This window comes from Citrus sinensis, chromosome 9, assembly GCF_022201045.2.
Source record: "Citrus sinensis cultivar Valencia sweet orange chromosome 9, DVS_A1.0, whole genome shotgun sequence".
Lineage (NCBI taxonomy): Eukaryota > Viridiplantae > Streptophyta > Magnoliopsida > Sapindales > Rutaceae > Citrus > Citrus sinensis.
In genome coordinates, this window is record NC_068564.1 from 21,338,641 (window position 1) to 21,360,335 (window position 21,695).

A 21,695-nucleotide genomic window follows, 5' to 3' on the forward strand; every position below is an offset into this window, starting at 1 on the left:
AGGGGGAGATTGTTAACATATATGTTTCTATAATGTTGATTTTGATGATAACAAACAAGACTAAGAATAATTAATCTTTTAAGCTCAAATTATTTTCTTTTTAAATAAATCATTATTTTCACATTTTAAAGGTTTTATATTTAACGGAAAAATGATTTTATGAAATTATTTGTTCTTTCAAGTTTATGGTTTAATTGAAAGAATTTTGAAAACTTTGAAATCAACAAGTATTGCTTGAAATTTTGGAGAAGAACTTATTTGAAAAGTGTCATAGCATTTTGGGCTACATCATAATTTCATAAAGTTTTGGGATTAACAAAGCATTACATAGAAATTCTAAAATTGGATCTATTTGCAAAGTTTCATAACGTTTTGGGCCGTAATACAGTTTTATAAAGTTTTGGGGTCAAATTATAATTTTGGAAAATATTTCCCTGTAGCAGTTACTGTAGAAAACGGCGATCCGACATCTTGATAACGGCTCGCCGACATCTAACAGAATTGAAGATTAGCCTCTGGACCTAAACGACGATCTGACAATTTTGATAAACGGCTCGCCGATATTTAACAGAACTGAAGATTAGCCTCTGGACCTAAACGGCGATCCGACATCTAGATAACGGCGATTCGACAATTTAAAAATCAGCCCCAACGATCATATTGACCAGTCAAACGGCGATCCGACATCTAGTTAGCGGCGATCCGACAGTGTGCAGAAAGTCAATAACGGCTAGTTTTCAGCTCCAACTATAAATAAACTCAATCCAATTCAAACAAGAAGAACTCCAACGATCATCATTGAGCAAAATATTGAGAATACAACTTTCATTGAGCTTTAAATTCTTGTATTCATCTCATTCATTCACACATTGAGCTTTCACTTGTGATCAAACACATTGTGTGAGAGAGATTCATTTATAATCTTTTTTGTAAAATTAAGTTAAAAGATTGTAAGTGTTGGGATACACTTGGGTTAAGAGATTGGGGATAATCTCTTGTTGTAAAGGTCCATTGACACCTTGGAAGTCAATTGTAAGCGTTTGAAGCCTTGGGAGGCTAGCTTAGTGAAATCCTCAAGCCCGGTGAGTTTGGAGGCTTGGACGTAGGCGGGGATTGCCGAACCATGTAAAAATCATTGTGTTTGTTTTCTCTTCCCTTACTCTTTTAATATTGTGCATGATTGAATTTATTGTTTTCAATTTGATTAAGGCAATAGATTAAATTGTTGTGTGGGTTGCTTAACTTAAATTTTAAAATCCCAATTCACCCCCCTCTTGGGTCGCCTAGTTAGTATTTCAATATGATGTAAAATAGTTTCTATTTGGACACATATGAAAGGTGCATCCTGAGTCAAGAACCCACTCACCTTGAATCTTTTCTTTGGAAGCTATGAGTACTTCAGCTGTTTCATAACTGGATTCATCTGTGGCAATTGCTGCATTCCCTACTTTATCCTTTGAATCTTTGATCTTGGACTTCCTCTCAGGGCAATCCCTCTTGAAATGCCCTTCCTTGTGACAATGGAAGCATTTAAGCTGCTTCTGTTTTGACTTAGATCTTTCTTGTTTCTTTCATTTGCCTTCCCTCTTCTCAGGTTTGCCTCTGGCCATTAAACCCTCACCAGACTCACTGTCAGCCTTCTCTTGCTTGTCTTTCAGTTTCTTTGTGCCAAGAGCTGATTTAACCTCTTCCAAAGAAAGTGTTTGTCTCCCATACAAAAGAGCATCAACAAAATGCTCATATGATTTAGGCAATGAGCTAATTAACAGAAGTGCTTTACTCTCATCACTTAAGCCTTCATCAATAGTCTCCAGAGCATCACAAACCTTGTTGAACTTATCAATATGCTCATCAAGTGATGACCCTTCAACCATCCTTAATGAGAAGATTTTCTTTTTGATGTACAACCTATTTGCAAGAGATTTTGTCATATACAGATTCTTTAATTTTGTCCATAGCCCTACAACAGTTCTTTCTTTCGCAACCTCCCTTATCACAGAGTCCCCTAGACTGAGAATGATAGTACTCCTAGCCTTCTTATCAATCTTAGCAACTTGTTCAGAAGTTGTAGAAGAAGAGCCCTCCATTCCCTCTTTCTTGGAGGCTGGTTCAATGGCATTTCCAAAACCTTGAGTGATCAGCAAAGCCTCCATCTTGATCTTCCACATATTGAAATCATTCTGCCCAGTAAACTTTTCCAGATCAATCTTGGTACCCATTTCTTGAATCTAAAGGCAGAGAGTAGTAGCTCTGATACCAATTTGTTATGATGTAGACCCAACCTAACGAGATCAACCTCACCCCAAGAACACTTAACTCACTGAACTTGACCCAAGAACCTACCAAGATTCAGTCAATACACTAAGGATCAAGAATAAGAAACAGATCAGTCCCCAATTAGCATCTAGATAAGATTTCTATTACATCTTGGGATTTATCATGTGTAAAGAATTTAGATATATCTTAATAAGTGTAAGCAAATTAAAACGATAGATATATTAATTTTTCTAATTAATTAATTCTGAAATTACTGTTCATGGATTATTGTTTATACAATATTGTTCACGTAAAACTGTTTAGAGTCACTATTCATATGAGTTACTGTGAAGGTTGTTAAAAAAAAAAGGATTTATATATAATTTATAACATTTTCATTCTTGCGCTGCCCATAATTTTGAATGAATCTCATTGTTTGCATAGTATTGTACGTTCACTGGATTTCACTTGATTTATTCTAAATTTTTAGGAACAAATTAATATAATGGCTTCAACGAGCTTCCAAAATGTCTCTCATGGGAAATACGATGCCTTCTTAAGCTTTAGAGGAGAAGATACCTGTAAAAGGTTCATAGGTAATCTCTATACTGCTTTGAACAATAAAGGAATTTATGTATTTAGGGATGACAAACAACTTGAGAAAGGAGGATCCATTCCACGAAATCTCCTTAAAGCAATTGAAGAATCAATAATTTCGATTATTGTTTTCTAAAAAAACTACGCTTCTTCCACTTGGTGCTTGGATGAACTTGTTAAGATTGTTGAATGCAAAAACAAAGAGGATCAAAATTTTCCAATTTTCTATGATGTGGAACCAACTGTTGTAAGGAAACAAACAACAAGTTTTGGAGAAGCCTTTGCTAAACATGAAGAAGTTTTCAAGGATAATATAGAAAAGGTGCAAAAGTGGAGACACGTTTTAAAAGTGGTAGCCAATATATCAGGTTGGGAATTGAAAGATAGGTAATCATTCTTTTTCTCAAATATTAATTTTGTCTATTTTGCAAGTTTAGTAACTACAAAACAGATTTTAGTATTCATTCAACACTGTTTTCAATTAAACAACTTCTATTTAATAAGTATGTATATCATATGATGTGTAGTAAAAGGGTTCCTCTCGTAAATTGAGTATCTTTAAATTACCCATTCACTTTTGAAAATCTCAATTTACCTCCCATTTTTGTTAAGAATACAAAAAAAAAAGGAAAATATCCACCGTCCACTCGTTTTTTCTAACTTTTTCAAAAATACACAATTCTTTTTTTTTTTTTACTGGAATCCACTTAAAGTTACATTTTGTTTCACTTTTCCACTTTCGTTTGGAATCCGTTAAGAAAACTAACAGAAAATTTAAAAAATGACCATTTTACCCCCAAAACGAAAATTACAATTTCAACCTAAAAAATACCAAAAATAATTAGATTTAATTATTAATATCATTATTTGTACGTTAGTGATGTACAAAAAAATCTTAACTACTAGAGATTATAACTCAATAAATAATAAAACTCTACTTATCTTAAATTCAATTAATGGTTTGCGTGATTTGGCTATTTTTAATACTACTGTTATAATTTAGCATTCTAATTACAGACATATTTAAAAAAAAAACCGTATTTGATGGTTGTGGAATTAATTTCTTTATTGACCGATGGGAAAAATATTTAGATTTAATCTGATTATTTTTGGTAATTTTTAGGGTGAAATTGTTATTTTCGTTTTGGGGGGTAAAATGGTCATTTTTTTAAGTTTCCGTTAGTGTTCTTAACGGATTCCAAACAGAAGTGGAAAAGTGAAACAAAATGTAACTTTAGGTGGATTCCAGTAAAAAAAAAATTTGTGTATTTTTGAAAAAGTTAGAAAAAACGGGTGGACTGTGGATATTTTCCCAAAAAAAAAATAATCAACTCACCCTATTTTTCCTTATCTTTTGAACAAAAATGGGGTAATTAAGGTGTTCAAAAGGGAGTGATTTGAAGATAATCAAATCACAAGGAGAATAATCTAAAATTTATAAATGAATTAGTTTCTGCAAACCAAGAGATATGGACGTTGATACGTTGAATTATTGTATTTGAACTTTTGATGACTAAATGTTTTTATGTTGTGATGCTTTATGCTATTAATTTTGAAAAAAAAATAAAACTTTATTCTTAGATTATTGCCCAAGCTTAGGCCTCTCAATATAATGATTTAATCTTGTGATTATAATTTTAGTCCAAATTTATTTAATGTATTAATCTTTCCCCGTCCTTGCCTGCAAGCTGATCTGTTTTGTGTCATTTGCTATTTATTCTAATATAATTTCCTTCTACGAATTGACTCTTGACCTGGTTTGTTAAATACTAATAATAATAATGGCAATAATCGCAATAGGAATGATATCAATATCATTACATATTTACCTAATCTAATTAATTTTTAAGTGTGTAATATATGAGCTTATAAAAAATTGATTTAAATTGTCTTTTAAACTAGCTCATCCTGTTATAGAAAGAAATAATATATAAATTTTGAACCTTCAAATCACAATGCAACCCGGTCCAATCTAATTTTTATTGGGTTGGATTTGAATTTCTCATTCCAATTGTTTTTGACTGATGTAATAATAACATATTACTTAATTATATGAATTCAGAACTAGAGATTCCTAAGGAGCTAGTAGGAATGGAATCACGCTTGGAGAAACTGAAGTTTCTTATGTGTACAGGGTCTAATGATGTTCGTACAATCGGGATATGGGGGATGGGAGGTCTTGGAAAGACAACTCTTGCAAGAGTTGTTTATGACTTGATGTCTCATTAGTTTGATGGGAGTAGTTTTCTTGCCGATGTTAGGGAAATATGTGATAAAGAAGGAAGTGTAATCTCTTTGCAAAAGCAGCTCCTCTCCGATTTACTGAAGCTTGCAGATAATAGCATACGGAATGTCTACGATGGTGTTAACATGATAGGAAGTAGGCTACGACATAAAAAGGTCCTCCTCTTAATCGATGATGTGGCTGATGTTGAGCAACTACGAGGATTAGCTGGAAAGCGTGATTGGTTTGGTCCAGGCAGCAGGATCATAATAACAACGAGGGATGAACATTTGTTGAAGTTGCATCGAGTCGAGGAAGTTTATAAGCTTGAGGCACTAAATTTTGATGAGGCATTTCGACTCTTTTGTTTGAAAGCCTTTGATACTTATAAGCCTTTAGAAGAATATTCGGAACTAGCTAAATGTTTTGTAAAGTATGCTAGTGGTCTTCCATTAGCTGTTGATGTTTTGGGTTCATTTTTATTTGGTAGACCTGTGGATCAGTGGAGAAGTACCCAGGAAAGACTAAAAAGAGATCCCGAAAATAAGATTCTAGATATACTCCAAATAAGTTTTGATGGGCTAAAAGAGGCAGAGAAGAATATATTTCTTGATGTTGCGTGTTTCTATAAATGGGAGAACAGAGATTATGTATCGAAAATTCTAGACAGCTGTGGTTTTGACCCAATTATCGGAATTAGTGTCCTTATAGAAAAATCTTTATTAACTGTGCGTGAGAATGACAGATTGTGGATGCATGATTTGTTACAAGAAATGGGTCAACAAATTGTTAGGAGACAATCCCCTGACGAGCCTGGAAGACGCAGTAGATTGTGGGAGGAAGCAGATGTAAGCCATGTCTTGTCACAAAATACAGTAAGTGAATGACAAAGGGATCTAAAAGTATTTATTTTCCAGCTCTGCTCACTCTTTTAGCTAGTTAAATCTTTAACGAACGACTTTGTTTATAATTTTCAGGGAAGTGAAGTAGTTGAAGGAATAATGGTTGATGATAACTCTCTTGAAAATGAGGTGTACTTTAGTGAAGTGCTAAAGCATTTTCGTGTATGACCAACTTAAGATTGCTCAAAATCAGTAGTCTACAACTTCCTGAAGGCCTTGAATGCCTCTCTAACAAGTTGCGGTTACTTGATTGGCATCGATATCCTTTGAAATCTTTGCCATCAAATTTGCAACTAGGTAAAATTGTTGAATTTAAAATGTGTTACAGCCGCATTGAAGAATTATGGAAAGGAATCAAAGTAAGATCAATGTTTTTGTCACTTATCTATATTTTTTCAGTGAATAATTGTTGATAACAATTTCACTGTTATAGCTATATATATGTTAAGAAATATCAATGTAATCCTTTTTGTGTTCAACAGCCTTTAAACATGTTGAAAGTCATGAAACTCAGACATTCAGAGAATCTGATTAAGACACCAGACTTAACTGAGGCCCCAGATTTGGAGGAGTTAGATCTTAAAGGTTGTACAAGGTTGCGTGAAATTCACTCGTCTTTGTTACTTCACAATAAGCTGATTTTGTTGAATTTGAAAGGTTGTACAAGTTTGACAACTCTTTCGAGTAAGATTTTTATGAAACCGCTTAAAACACTTGTTCTTTCTGGTTGCTTGAAATTGAGGAAATTTCCACACGTTGCGGGAAGTATGGAGTGTCTGCGGGAACTTCTTTTGGATGGAACTGACATCAAAGAACTGCCAGTATCAATTGAACTTCTATCTGGACTTGTTCAGTTGTCTTTGAAAGGCTGCAAAAATCTATTGAGTCTGCCAATTGCTATAAGCAGTTTAAAATGTCTAAGAAATCTAAAGCTCTCTGGTTGCTCAAAATTGAAGAAGTTTCCACAGATTGTGGCGAGTATGGAAGATCTGTTAGAGCTCTATCTAGATGGAACTTCCATTACAGAAGTGCCATCATCTATTGAACTTTTGCATGGACTTGAATTGTTGAATTTGAACAACTGCAAAAATCTCGTGAGACTTCCCAACAGTATAAATGGTTTGAAATTACTCAAAACTTTGAATCTCTCAGGCTGCTTCAAACTTGAAAATATGCCAGAGACTATTGGGCAAGTAGAAAGTTTGGAAGAACTTGATATAAGCGGAACAGCCATAAGACGACCTCCATCCCGTTCGGTATCATTTTATAGGCCCTGTTTTCATTTTCCTTTTCTAAATTTAAGTTAGTACGTGTTCGGTGGCTGAATTTCAAAAAACAAATTATAAAACAAATAATTTGGAATTCACTTTTATAACTATGAAAGTGAGAACATGTTTAACATGTTCTCCACGTATTCTAAAACTAAACTAAAAAATAAATTAAAAAACAAACTCCTCCATCTCTTCGGCTTATCTCTTCGACTTTCTCTCCCGATCTACTCACAGCGCTTCCTCTCTCTCTCGGTGTGCTTTATCTCTTCGACTCTCTCTCGTGATCCACTCACAGCACTTACTCTCTCTCGACGTGCCCAAATCGGCTGCTGTACTCTGTCTCCACTGCCGCAGCTGCTTCATTGGGCCACTGCTGTTGCTCCATCTCCGCCACCGTCGCTGCTTTGTCTCCACCGCTGCTGCTCCATCTCGACTGCCTCGACTGCTACTGCTCTGTCGGCTCCGTCTCTGCTATTGTGAGTTGCTGATTTTTTATTTTTTATTAAAAGTATGGTGTGAGATTTTGCTTAACTATTCCTGGCTTTATAAAGCCAATATTGACTGCTTTGCCAAGATTTTGTGTTATAGTACTGGTGTGGAGGCTGTGTGAGATTGGCTTGACAAACTGTTATGTGTGTGCATTTTTCTGTGTTAATTCATGTTGGCATACTAAATATCATATATACCAGACCGCTAGTTTTCTGATTTGAGATCTTCTGATTCTTTTTTTTTTTTTCTCATTTATCTTGTTGTCAGAGGCTTGTGACGATTCAAGATGCTATTTTGCACCAGCTTCACAATGATGATCTAACTGTTATTATTCTTATGTCAAGTGAGTATGGTCTACGTAATTGATATGCCTTTGATTGTTCTTTTTTCTGTGCGTACACTCCATTTTCACATTTTAGCAAGGGCTAATTGCTTTGGTTATGCTTTTTTTCCCCCTCCTCTGTGTGCTCTGGTCATGCTTTGTTAGAGTTAAATTGCCTTAATCTTTTCATGGTGCAGTGCTGCTTCTTGCCCACTTTCTATTCATAGCTAAAAAATAATGGTGTGAAAGAGAAATATTTAAAAGGTGTTTGATTTCACCTGTGGAGGGCTAACTATTTTACTGATTTTCATTGGTTTAAGTTCCATTGATGTGGTCATACTGATAATGAACTCTGAATTTACTTTGGTGCTTGTTGAGTCACTGATGTTGATATGTTAGATCTTCCCAGTTTGTATTCTTTGGCCATTGTATTTCCTTCTGGTTGACCTTAGTTTAGGTTTTGTCTCTAATCCTTGGTAATTTTGATTACATTTTTACCTTGTCATGGATAAACTAGAATGGTCCTTTTATTCTATTGGTGGTTTATGATGTGGAGCTATGTTCTGTAAAATGCTCGCTAAGGAATTTTACCTTGAATTTGCTATTTGAATAGGGCTTTCTGGTGTCATGGATGATAAAGGAAAATACATATACATATCACATGAAGAGATGAAAGCTGTAGCCAACTACATTAGATGCCGGGGAAGAGTTAGCATATCGTATTTAGCTAGTAAGTCGAACCAGTTCATTGATTTGGAATCAAAAGCACAGTTTGTTGAGGATCTCAGTGGTGTGGAGGAGATTTCTGTTGCTTGACTTCAAGTATTTTTGTGGAGGAGACACATAATGCATGATGTCTATCATGTAATTTTTATAATTATTTTGTTTAAATCATATGTATTGTAATATGTATCTTAATTATAGTGTAAAAACAATGACAATGTAAAACTTTTTTTTTTATTAATGTTAATACTAAAATTTTATGATCATGTATTTTTTTATAATTATTTTGTTTAAATTATTTATGGTATGATTGTCTATGTATTAGTTAAACAATTATTTTCTAACTATAAGTATGAATTAAATGTTTAGTAAAAACTGTTTTTGAAAATTGTACTACCGAACACATATTCATTATTTTTATCATTTTCAATTATATCTACCGAACACATATTATTGTTTTCAATTTTAAAATACAGGATACAGAAAATAATGCCAAACGCATATTTAAATTCAAAATACAGTAACTGCAAAACATTATTTTCATTCTCATTTTTGTTCTCAGAAAATACAAATCCAAAAACAATACCAAACAGGCCCAGCGCGCTCTCTTTTTCTGGGTGCAGTGGACCACCATCATCTACATTATGGCATTTGCACGTTCCTTTCAATTTGATGGGAAAGAGTTCATATCCTGTAGCTTTGATGTTGTATTCTCTGTCAGGTTTGTGCTCTTTAATCAAATTGGATATCAGTGACTGTAATCTAGGGGAAGGAGCAATCCCAAGTGATATTGGCAACTTATGCTCATTAAAAGAGTTGTATCTGAGTAGAAACAATTTTTGTTACGCTGCCGGCAAGCATTAGTGGTCTTCTCAATCTTAAAGAACTAGAGTTGGAAGATTGTAAAAGGCTTCAATCTCTGCCACAAATTCCACCCAACTTATGGTTAGTTAGAGCGAATGGTTGTTCTTCGTTGGTGACATTATCAGGTGCACTAAATCTACGCAAGTCAGAATACACAGTAATCGATTGTATAGACAGCTAGAAATTACTCGGAAAGAACGGTTTGGCAATTTCAATCGTACGAGAGTACCTTGATGTCAGTGTCTCACTCTGTATCTTCCAGCTATGAAAAGATTATGCCTACCAATTAAACAATGGACTAGACTTGTTCATTTTTTATTGTTTGGTTGCACGCAGTGTCAAATCCAAGCCATAAACTGAGCATTGTTGTTCCAGGAAGTGAAATTCCAAAGTGGTTCATGTATCAGAATGAGGGTTCTTCAATAACAGCCACGAGGCCTTCATATTTTTATAATATGAATAAGGTTGTGGGATATGCTATTTGCTGTGTTTTTCATGTCCCTAAACATTCAACTGGCATCAAAATATGGTGTTCATATGCCACATATCAATTGGAATGCTCTATGGATGGTTCTGGTACCATTAGTTATATAGATTTTAGAGAGATTTTCGGTCATTGTGGGTCAGACCATCTTTGGCTACTCTATTTGTCTCGTCAACGCTGCTATGATACTAATTGGCATTTTGAATCTAATCATTTTAGGTTGTCATTTATTGATTTTAGAGAGAAATTCGGTATGGCTGGGCCAGATCCTGTATTGAAGGTGAAAAGGTGCGGCTTCCATCCAGTTTATATGCATGAAGTTGAGGAGTTCGACCAAACAACAAAGCAATGGACTCGCTTCACTTCTTATAATCTGAATGAATTCCATCACGATTTTGTTGGATCAGATATGGCAGTGGCTGAAGCGAGAGGAAGTGTCTGTTGGGATGATTACGATGAGAAACCACAACCTAAAAGATTTAGACCACTCGAATGAAGGGCAGAGCCAAGTGAATATTATTTTCTCTGAATTTATGTGTAAGTACGCTTCTCAATTTCAATTTATGTTCTTTACATTTGCACATGGTATTTCATTTACTTTTTATTTGTTTATTTATTGTATCTACTCTGGCAATTTATTTTCATGTTAAATTACTAGAAATGCTCCACTTGGATCAAAGAGTTGGTCAGAATCAGAATGTGGTGCTCGACCAAATTGAAGCATTGAAATTTGTGATTTCTCATGGGTTGAAAATTAAATAAAGCGGGAAAATGAATCCTCTGTTTGATATTCGTACTTATATCTCTGTTTCATTGCAGTTTCTCTCATTTCGTGAAAGAAAGTTAAAAGCTGTTTGTTTCAAGAGAAAATTTACAGAGGAAAATCAGAGTTCTTATTTCTTGATTATTAATTTACAGAGGAAAATCAGAGTTCTTATTTCTTGATTATTTGATTACACATAACAACTGATCTAATGCAGCTTATATACTCGAAGTTGTTTACATACACATGCTAAAGAAACTAGTAACAAACATTAACAACTTATGCTGACTTGTCAATACCCGTAACTACTTCTGCTGATCTGGCACTGATGAGCTGGCACTATGGACTTGCTTCACTAACTAAGACTGAGAGCTTCTTTGTCTTTCTATTCTTCATAAACTCAGCACAATGAGCTTCCTTAACATTTCGCATCCATTATTTCAACTGCGAGTTTTCGGGTACACTTGAAGGTGTTGAGGACTGGGGTCGTAACTTAAAATAAGTATCTCATTGCAATCTGGTTAGATATATTCTTTTTTTCACCCTTTTGGCATATAGCTTTGGTTGTTCTAGTTGAGTTGGCCAACTAAGCTTATTCTAAATTGTTTAGCACTTGAAGCTGAAATGGATTTTCGCTTGTTGAGATTCTTATTGAATTTGCATAGATTTTACTTTAGAATAACACTAGTGCCTTCTGAGTAAACGCTGCAAATTAAAGCAATTATGAGTCCGATGAAAAGCTTCGAATTAAAGAAACTGTACAAATTATCATTTATATATAAAGATCATATCATATATTTTTCTGCATGAGGATCATATAACATATTTGACCAAAAACAATTTTGGCGAAAAAATTATTGATCATGGTTGTCTTCAATGTGGATATTTTTTTGTTCTTATCCCTTTTATTTTAATGTTGGAATTTTTTTGGGCATTCATGGTTTTGTTGGACTTAATTGTGCTTATTTAATTTGGGTTTCCTGATCTTTTGTTGAGCCATGTTGATTCCTTTTATGTTGGATTATTGACGCCCCTTTAACCTCTTCATAAAACCTTTTTATTATTATTATTTTTCTAGTTATTCTTACTTTTAATTCCAAAAAATGCCCTTTTTTAATCACTCGTTTAATTTTTAATATTATTTTCTTATTGAGCTTGACGTCTAGCTTCATTGCTAAACTTTTCTAAGACTTAAGCTTAGGTTTTGGGTTCGAGCTTCAATGGATGCGCGAGTTAATTTTAAAAATGTCTTTTATTTGCATGAGTTAATTTAAAAATGTCTTTTATTATTTCTTTTCACATAGTTGGATCGCCACCACCCCTCTAATATTCTCATAAGACCTCTTTTTTTTTCTTTTTCTTTTTTGCTTATTCTTACTTTTAGTTCCAAAATGTCCTTTTTTTTAATACACTTCTAATATTTTTTTTAACATTCTTGTTAATTTGAAATCTATCCTACACACGAATTAAAAAGTTTTATCGGTGATGAATTTTTTAATGTTAATCATTGACTTAAACTAAAAATGCTTTAAATTATAATTTTGACTTAAATTACACGTATTTTAAATTATAATTTGAAAGTAATCTAAAATTAAAAAAAATTGTTCAATCAATAAGAATTAGAAAAAAATAGAATATTTTAAATTTAAGAAAATTTATTTTCGACACACAGGGAGTCATGACAGATAAAAAAACAAAAAAAAAGATTGATTATGACTACAAGTAATTTGTAGGAAAAAAGATCTAAGTGATTGCTAATTCTTATTTATCCTTAAATATAGTTTTATTTGAAGTGCGGGTTTTTTTTAAGCTGACAAAGGGGTACTCATTAGGGATAGTAGTAAACTCCGGATTCGGCCAGCATCCGCAAAGATCCGGAAGATCCGGATCCGGAAAAATTCGAATCTGCATGTTAAAAAATGTAGATTTGACCAAGATCCATGCAGATGCGAATCCGGATGTAAGTGCATCTAGAAAACTTGATATCCGGATCCGTATTATTTTATAATTAAGTTATTTATTTAATTAAATTTCAATTGAAAAACATATAAGCTAAATTATTTATTTAATATTTACATGCATTATTAACTCTATAATCTTCATTGACTATGAAAAATATGTTAAAAATTTAAAATAATAATAATAATTAGATATTATAGTAATGAATCGGTTTACCTTAGATTTTTTTTTGTTTTTATGTTTGATTTATGTTGTGAGATTATCATTTGTGGATTTATGGTACTATTGTATATTAGTTATGTTGAATTGATGTTGAATTATTGATTGTTGAATCATAATTGGACTTTATTTGATATTATTAGGTAAATTGTTGAATTTTAAATTATATTTAAATTTATTATTATGCAGATCCAAATATCCGGAAAATCCACTTGCAATCCTTGCAGATATTACCTGCATCCCAATTCGTATATTTTTTTTGAGGATTCGGATGCCAAAAGTTCAATGCAAATCCGAATCCAGATGCACCTACATCCAGATCCGAGTTCGGATTTTGCCATTCTTAGTGCTCATAGGGTCACTCTTTCTACAGGTGTGCTCGACATCCATTCAATTTTGTGATCCTGAGTTTTGAGCAGCTTGTAATCTGTAATCAAGAGGAATCAAGCTTTTGACACCCCTCAAAAGTCCTCATAATAATCTCATACGCACATGTCTTGATCTTAGTTTTACTTTCTAGTTATTCTTACATTTTTTTTTCCTTAGTTATTCTTATTTTTAATTTAAAAAATGTCCCCCTTTTTTAATACACTCTTTTAATTTTTAATATTATTTTCTTATTGAAGTTGAGGTCTAGTTTCATTGCTAAGCCTTTTTTAAGACTCAAGTCTTGAGTTCTCATAAAACTTTTTTTTTAATTATTCTTACTTTTAATTCCAAAAAAAATCCTTTTTTTAATTCATTCTTCTAATTTTTCTTTTCTTTAACATTCTTGTTATTTGTAATCTATCATATACACGAATTATCAGTGATGAATTTTTTAATGTAAAATATTGAGTTAAATTATAAATACTTTAAATTATAACTTTGACTTAAATTACACATATTTCTTAAGTAAAAAATGTTCAATCAATAAGAATTAGGAAAAGAATAATATAATATTTCAAATTTAAGCAAATTTATTCTGGATAGATAAGAAGTCATGAACGATAAAGAAAAAAAATGGGTTGATTATGAATGCAAGTAATTTGCAGGAAAAAAAAATAATTTTATTTGAAGTGTGGTTTTTTAGAGATGATAAAGGGTGCTCATAGCGTCACTCTTTCCACAAGCGTGCCCGACATCCATTCAATTATGTGATTCTGAGTTCTGAGCAGCTTGTAATCCAGAATCAAGGAGAGTCAAGCTTTTGACACCTCTCAAAAGTCCTCATAATTATCTCATACGCACATATCTTGATCTTAATTTTATCATGCTTGTATGCTTTGTTTACTTCTGCCAAAGTGCTATACACATTCACTACAACGAAGTTTCTCTATTTCGCATGAGTACTATAAATCTAAATAGAATACACACACACACACACACATATAATCTATCATTTATATATGTGTGTGTGTGTATGTATATATATAATATTACTGCTGTGATTACATTTCTGTTTCGTACGTAATTTCCTGGAAGATGCTCCAACAGCAACAATGTTTTTAGACGGTTTTCTTATATGGTCAAATAGCTAGCCTACCATAAACAATATTGTTTACTTAGTATCATCGTATCATATATTTGATCTTATCTCATTTACATTAATATTTTTATTATTTCATTTGTCTTATTTTAGTTACTTAGTATTTATTGTACATATAAATAATTCATATATATAATATTACCTGTATTTACATTTCTATTTCATATATAATTTCCCGAAAGATGGGCCAACAGCAAATTGAATAAACAAAATGAAATGTTGTGTCATATACTAAAGAACAAGAAGAAGAGACAGAATAAAAGAATAAAATAGAGAAAATGATAAATGGAGAGGTTGGTTTATTCTCTGTATCTTATTTGTCATAAATACTTTTTGTTTCATTAAATCGTCTATATTATTATTATTATTCAACAATACTTGAATAAAAAGTTTCGGTGTTTAGATTACGAAGCTTTTGTTATCTTTGACTATGCCTTTGATTCCATTCTCCACCGTAGACCATAGTCACTCTTTATAATTATCTTTTACAAAAACTTTTGAGTAGTTTTTTTTTTTTGGGTGATGGGATGTATAAAGTGTGAAGAAAAATAAGGATTTTAGAAATACCTTTCTTCACGAATTAAGCAGTAGAGTAATCGAGTGTTGGATCATGTTAATGGTCGGAAAGAAATCACAATTGGAAATCCTCCTCTAATTATAGTATAAATGCCCTCTTTCTAATGAGTTGTTCACTGTTCTTATTTTTTTTTCACGAAGAAGAGAAGAAGATGAAGATTCTTGCTTATCAATTTTTCTCTGCGTTCTTTTTTTTTTTTCTTGGTTGGGAGTTTGTTACATCTTGGAAACTAATGTGGCAAGTTGATTTTAAATCAACTTCCTTCAATGCCCCATAACAGCATATGGTAACTGCTTACCATGTGCGGATTGGATCGGGTTGGCCCATCCTGGGCGACCCACCCATCTAAAATCTTCCACTTGCACATGATGGGATGATGTCGAAGTAGTAGAGCAGTGAACAAAAAAACAATGAAAAACCACATATCTTCAATCATACAAGCAAATATACCGTGTGACCATGAACATATCCAAAAACTCATTCGATGAGCCAAAAACACATCTCGATTGCTAACTCAGGCAAGAGATGTCTCAATTGCAATTATATGCAAGAGAATTTCAAAATATATTCATTGTATCCCATATTTAATTTATTTTAATATTCAAGCATACTAAATCCCCTCGATATGCTAAAATTGTGCAATCTCTTTATGTATTCAAAATTGTAATATCTCAAAGATATTATACAATTGGTCGACTAGTGAATCACATAAAAGAAAAAATCAAATCTTCCCATCACACTCATGTCCATCGATCCAGAATAGTCACTTTCCTAGTCATGTTTCATAGATCGAATCATGTCAAGGTCATAGATAACATGCTAAACTAGAATATATTAATCTAAGATCTCAGAAACATAGTTGATAGTCATAAGGATACCTGGATTGACTTATAGAAAGTCCTATGGAACTTACACAATGAGGAAGAAGGGAGATTCTCTCATTTTCCATTTTGGTCACCAAGCACGCGTGGTATGATACATGTGTTACCGTGAATCTTCCATTTTAGGGCGTATGTCTCATTAATTCAATTCACTGTACAGATTTTAGTCCAATCACTCTTCTACAGCGCCTGACCTGAGTTCTTAAAATGAACGCTATCCTCTAGCGCCAAAATAAGATCTCACATCTGGTTTCAATTAGGTCTCTATAATGGTGGGGTACATCATAGTCGGTCTATGATAAAAATTGTGTAAGACCTTATCTTAATTCTAATCGAGGTGACAAAACTTGTTGAATAATTCCTTTTATTTGGCTCCCCAGCAAACACATTATTTTATTATTCTACTTGTCTCATCTCAGCTTGCTTCTAGAGCAACTAAGGTGACCGCTCGTGTAAGAAAACCGATTTTGACCTGAGGACATACTCTTATATGTGTGTATTTATGCCTTTCATAAAATAAATTGAAACAAGAGACACCATTTCATTTCAAAACAACTCATGTATTAAAAATGTTTACAACAAATAAGCACATCTTAACAATGTAAAATTACAATCTACACAGCCCCAATGATTTAGCATGAAAGGCAAAAACATCCCTCGTTACAGCTTTGGTAAGTGGAGTAGCTATCATGCTATGCGTAGATATTTACTGTATGGCTACTTCCTTCTTCACCAAAATGTCTCTTATGAAATTGTATTTAGTCTCAATGTTTTTCGATTTGCTATCGTATTTGGCATCTTTAGAGAAAGAGATAGCAGTTTGATTGTCACAGTAGATAGTTATTGGACTATCATTGCTAATATTAATCTCCAAGTCCTCGATAAATCTCTTAATCTACACAGCTTCTTGCACTGCTGCAGAACATGCAATATATTTGGCTTCCATCATCGATAAAGTCGTGCATGTTTGCTTCTTGTTACTCTATGTAATTGCTCCTCTGTTTGGCAAGAATGCAAATCCTGAAGTCGATTTGCGCTCATTCAGATCGGCACCCCAGTCGGCATCTGAATATCCAACAAGTCGCAAACCACCTCCTTGATAACATAAATAATATTAATAACAACAACAACAACAACAACAATAATAATAATGACATTTAAAATAATAAAATTAATTGTGATTTAAACGAGGGTAATTCGGAAAATATGAAAAAATTAGAGGGATACAAAAGTCAGTTCAAGGAATATGATTCCCATTCCTTATTCCCAAATTATGTGGGACCCACACATTTTATTCTCATTCCCAAATTACATTTTGCCAAGTGAACATGAGTTTCATTCACATTTATTCATTCGCATTCCCTAAACCCGCAAGTAAGCACACCATAAGAATTGAAGACACCATAAGAATTGGGACCCTTAGAACCCACCAATTTTGTATTTGGTAAACACTAAAAACGATATGAATTGAAGACACAAAGACTAAAACTTGATAAGTGTATGAAATATTAGATCCCCTCACTATAATAAATGACCTTCTCATCCCAAAGAGACTAAATTGATCATCAAATTAAAGAATTTGTATTGAAAGAGGAAATAAATTGAAGACAAGATTAAAATCCCATGAGTATATGAATCATCATATGTAAGCTATATAGTAGTACATCATGTTAATGCTAAGACAAAGGAATAAATATTAAATATCCAAAACACTAGACAAATTAATCCATATAATAAAGTAATAAATACCTAGAATTAGACAAATTCATTATAGAAAGAAATGAATAAATTACAATATTAATTATTGATACAATTAATGAGGCCACTAAAAAATCCCTAACAAAATGTTTAAAAAAAATTTGGCCATTCGTATAAAACATTTAATAGTACAAAAAGTAATATATAGAAAAACTACCGACAATAATTAAAATGTTCCAAAAACAAGGTTACCAATGGTTACAGACCAACACATAGGAAACTTTTAGGACACCATGTATTCCCTCGAGCAGGGACATTAGGTCTCCTACTTGAAATTGCATCTGTCATGCATAGTCGAATCATCCACGCGTACTTCTGTAATTTTTAAATTATTAAGTTGTTCTATTAATTCGGGATTTTCCATTAACTTAAACCATGGTAACTAAGCACATCCTAGTTACGTACTAAGGGAGTTTAATTATTCATACCCTAGGTGTTGATGTGAATCCATGAATTCTCATCAAAGTAGGTGGACTTGTATGCCTCTGGTACAGACCAGTCAAAGGTTTCCTTCCTGAATTATTTGAATAAGAAGATAAGAAGAAGAAGTTGAAGAGACTTGAAAGTACTTTATTTTTGAAGTAGCTCTGGGTTACATATTAAGCTTATTTATAGATGCTAAGGCATTCCTCGAGCATCTCTTATTTGCGAAGCTAAGTAGTAGTTGGGATAAAGATTCCATCTTCGTCATAGCTTTGGCTGCTCGTCACATTTTCTTTTTCTTCGCAAAAGTCACACTTGTGCATTATTTCTTTCTTCATGAGCTGGCAAAAGTGTTGAGCCGTTTCTTCACTCATTGTCATCTGTGCTTTTGCTAACACATTGAACCATGATTCAATTACTTGCTTCTTTGGGGTACTCTGGCTCACTTTGCTTTGGCTGTAGATCAATAACTCATTTGCTTTTCCACTGGTGTAGACCCAAGGAATCTCTTCGGATCTTAATATTTCTTTTAATTCATTGTACATAATTTTATATCCCAATGCTCTCTTGGCTGTCATAATCCGGAGTTGCTGTTCCTCATTAAATTCTTGGACCACATGATTGCCAATAATAGGCTCTCTGGTGATACCTATCTTGACAATATGTTCTGCCTTGATAACTTCTTCTCCAACAAATTCTGGAATTGTTGAATAAAATCTAATATAAATTTGTTCTGCTCTGGTAATTCCAAAATAAGTCCTTGCTGACTCAAGAATTGCCATAGGCAAAGCTTCTACTTCTCTGCAAGTTCTTCCTGGATAAATACAGTAGATAAGTCCTTGATCGTAGAGTCCTCTAACAAATTTCGGGTCCGCTCCTGGGAATATAATTGCTTTGTTGAGATTTTGCTGGCTTGCAATGTAAAGCCATTTCTCTGGATTTTTCTTTTCTAACAAATATTTTACATAAGACAAATATTGCCTTTTTCTTTTTTCAAGAATAGACAGGCCTTTTTCCTCCTTTTTAGGCATCATTTTTTCTTTTTCTCTTTTGTCGTTTTTTACTAATTCTGCGGAAGTTGGCGTCTCTGATGTGTGTGGCTCATCTTTAGCCGACACTGATAATTCTTCTTGAGTGGTAATTTTATTTTCAGACTCAACAGATAATTCCCCGATGTCACATCGGCTATTCGCAACTTTTTTGTTGGTTTTTTCTAATGCATTAATTTTTTCAATTATTTGTGTCATGCTCACTTTGGCACGAGTAATTTCTTCAAGCATGTGACCTTGTAATCCCATAACTTGATAATTTAATGTAACATAATTCTGATTCATAATTGCAACTGAATTTTGCAGCTCTTTAAATCTTTCGGATAATTCTTGGATGTTAGTTGTCTCCTCCATCTCTGGACAAGAAATCTGCAAGACAATTGTTAGTACCTTTTATTGAAAATAATTCATAAGAAGAGTGAAGTAATTCAACCTGCCATCTAATTAATCTAATTAAATGTTCTTTTACGTAATTGCTAAGCTTATTCCCGTATATTAATCATCATTCATCATGGCTTTCTGGTTGGATGCTTACGTGAAATGTTAAACCTTTCCTTAATTCTTCTAAGCTGTTTTTTATTTCTTTTAATTCGGTTTTCAGTTCCAACAATTGGATGTGTATACTTTTGTCTAATTGCTTTAATGTTTCTATTTTCTCGGATAAATTTTTTTGTTGTTGCATTAATTTCTGTAAATTTTCAGGGAGTTTTTGTATTAATTTTTCAATTTTCTTTTGATCTGTCGTTTTACATATTTCATCTATTACTTCACCCGTTTCCTTGTCTACAGCAGATCCTAATTTATTCAGTAGATATAGATTTGTCCAATTTAATTGTTTATGTTCAAGAAATCCTCCGGGACCATATAAGACAAAAGGTGCAAAATCTCCATAGTTGGTAGTTCCTAATGGTATATAACTATTGGTAGGTAAATCTCTTGCTACAAAATTGTAGACTTTTGCTTCAATCTTTGGATAATCTTTACTCATTTCTAATTATTAAAATATCTCAAAATAATTAAATAACTGGAGTAATAAAATTTTTATGACAATAAAATTGAAATGTAGAACCTGGCTGCCAGGATACTAATCCTTTTTTCCGATATCTTGATTGCTGTGGGTTATGGGTGCATCAAGCTCCTGCAGCCTTTCTCGGAAATTGTCCTTTGAATAGAAGATATATAAGAAGTTGAAGAGAGCTGAAAGAGTGTATTTTATTTCTTGAAGTAGTTCTGAATTGCATCCTGCCTTTGAAAGATGGTTACAAAGCTTATTTATAGGCAATGAGACACATACCTCGAGCATCTCTAAACCACGTTGCTTACATCACATATACTTACGTCATCTATTTACGTCACTGAGGATAGGGATACTGATTCTATCATCATCATAGCATAGGCTTATCATCATCATCATATTTCCTTTAATTTCCTTCGCAAACGTCACACTTGTGGATACTGTTATGTTACAGAAAATCCGCAGCAACTAATTTGACAAGGTAAAGAATATGAATGTGCCAAGTGTAGTCAATGATAAAGGAGTGTAATTGCAATCTGTTAAGATTTTCCTTCAGGATTTTTTTTCTTGTGAGATAAAGGATTAAGATTGAATCTTAAATTTTAATGTTGACAATTGATCTTAGGAGGAATCGAAGAAGGAATCATGGCTGCAGGACTCCTTGTAGAAATACCAGGTGTCTATTTGGCAAGTCTCATGGAAGAAGAAACTTGTTTTTAGTATTAAGCACATCTACTAATACATTTTACATTATATGTAAATAAATGATGAATTCAAGGAGGAGTGTTGTGAATTATTGCATTTGCCACTAATGAATCTTTCCGTAAGTGGAGAGTCCACTTTGTGAGTGGATTCATTTGTAGAATATTTTGACACCCCTTGATGCACTTGTTCTTTACTACAAATACAAGAGAAAAATAATGCAATTGAGAGGCATTGCATTTTGGCCTTTGCTTCGTATTCGATTTCATCTTCTCTCCGCCCATTCCTTTTATATATAAACACAAGTAGAAGCTCAACGAAACTCTTGGCTTCACCATCTTTGTTCCTATTACTTCAATCCTCGTCTATCTGTGAATTAAACGTCAATTGTTCACATACTCATTTCAGTAATTGCCCACATATTATTCCCTCAAATCATAACATGTTATCAGCACAACTTTGCTCTAATATAGGAAGTATTCTATCCCCTCGCTCTTTTATTTTCCACATGTTTATTTAAAATTACCTTTACAAGTAAGACTAGTTATTTACATTTTTTTTTCAGTATTCATTATACTAATCTTGGCTTATTTGTTTATGATAATGTCTCACTTGACAAAACTAGAGTTTAATGCCTTGAATATATATGGTGAAAATTATTTATCCTAAATCCTAGATGTTGAAATTTA

At 33.0% G+C, this 21,695-nt stretch overlaps 2 protein-coding genes and 1 long non-coding RNA gene across 3 annotated transcripts; 2 read left to right on the plus strand and 1 right to left on the minus strand.

Moving 5' to 3' along the window:
- The first annotated feature begins 4,944 nt into the window (after window positions 1–4,944).
- Window positions 4,945–7,286, plus strand: LOC107174298 (disease resistance protein RUN1-like). Its single transcript, XM_052434080.1, has 4 exons — window positions 4,945–4,998; window positions 5,083–5,952; window positions 6,055–6,141; window positions 6,462–7,286. The coding sequence occupies exons 1-4, from the start codon at window positions 4,945–4,947 to the stop codon at window positions 7,284–7,286; spliced, it is 1,836 nt and encodes a 611-aa protein (XP_052290040.1).
- A 78-nt stretch (window positions 7,287–7,364) lies between these two features.
- LOC127900000 (uncharacterized) lies at window positions 7,365–9,050 on the plus strand. Its single transcript, XR_008051903.1, has 3 exons — window positions 7,365–7,726; window positions 8,007–8,082; window positions 8,675–9,050. It is a non-coding gene; the product is annotated as an uncharacterized LOC127900000 (long non-coding RNA).
- A 9,420-nt stretch (window positions 9,051–18,470) lies between these two features.
- Window positions 18,471–19,643, minus strand: LOC102617545 (uncharacterized). The gene has a single exon (XM_052434081.1). The coding sequence runs from the start codon at window positions 19,641–19,643 to the stop codon at window positions 18,471–18,473; it is 1,173 nt and encodes a 390-aa protein (XP_052290041.1).
- Window positions 19,644–21,695: the final 2,052 nt, after the last annotated feature.

What these genes read in the sequence shown, in the direction of transcription:
- LOC107174298 (XM_052434080.1), top strand. Translation starts at nt 4,945, where the DNA reads ATGGAATCACGCTTGGAGAAACTGAAGTTTCTTATGTGTACAGGGTCT. An exon ending in TGTGTACAGGGTCTAATGAT is followed by an intron (nt 4,999 to 5,082) that starts GTTCGTACAATC and finishes ATGTCTCATTAG; the next exon opens with TTTGATGGGAGTAGTTTTCT. An exon ending in ATGTCTTGTCACAAAATACA is followed by an intron (nt 5,953 to 6,054) that starts GTAAGTGAATGA and finishes TATAATTTTCAG; the next exon opens with GGAAGTGAAGTAGTTGAAGG.
- LOC102617545 (XM_052434081.1), bottom strand. Translation starts at nt 19,643, where the DNA reads ATGGAGGAGACAACTAACATCCAAGAATTATCCGAAAGATTTAAAGAG.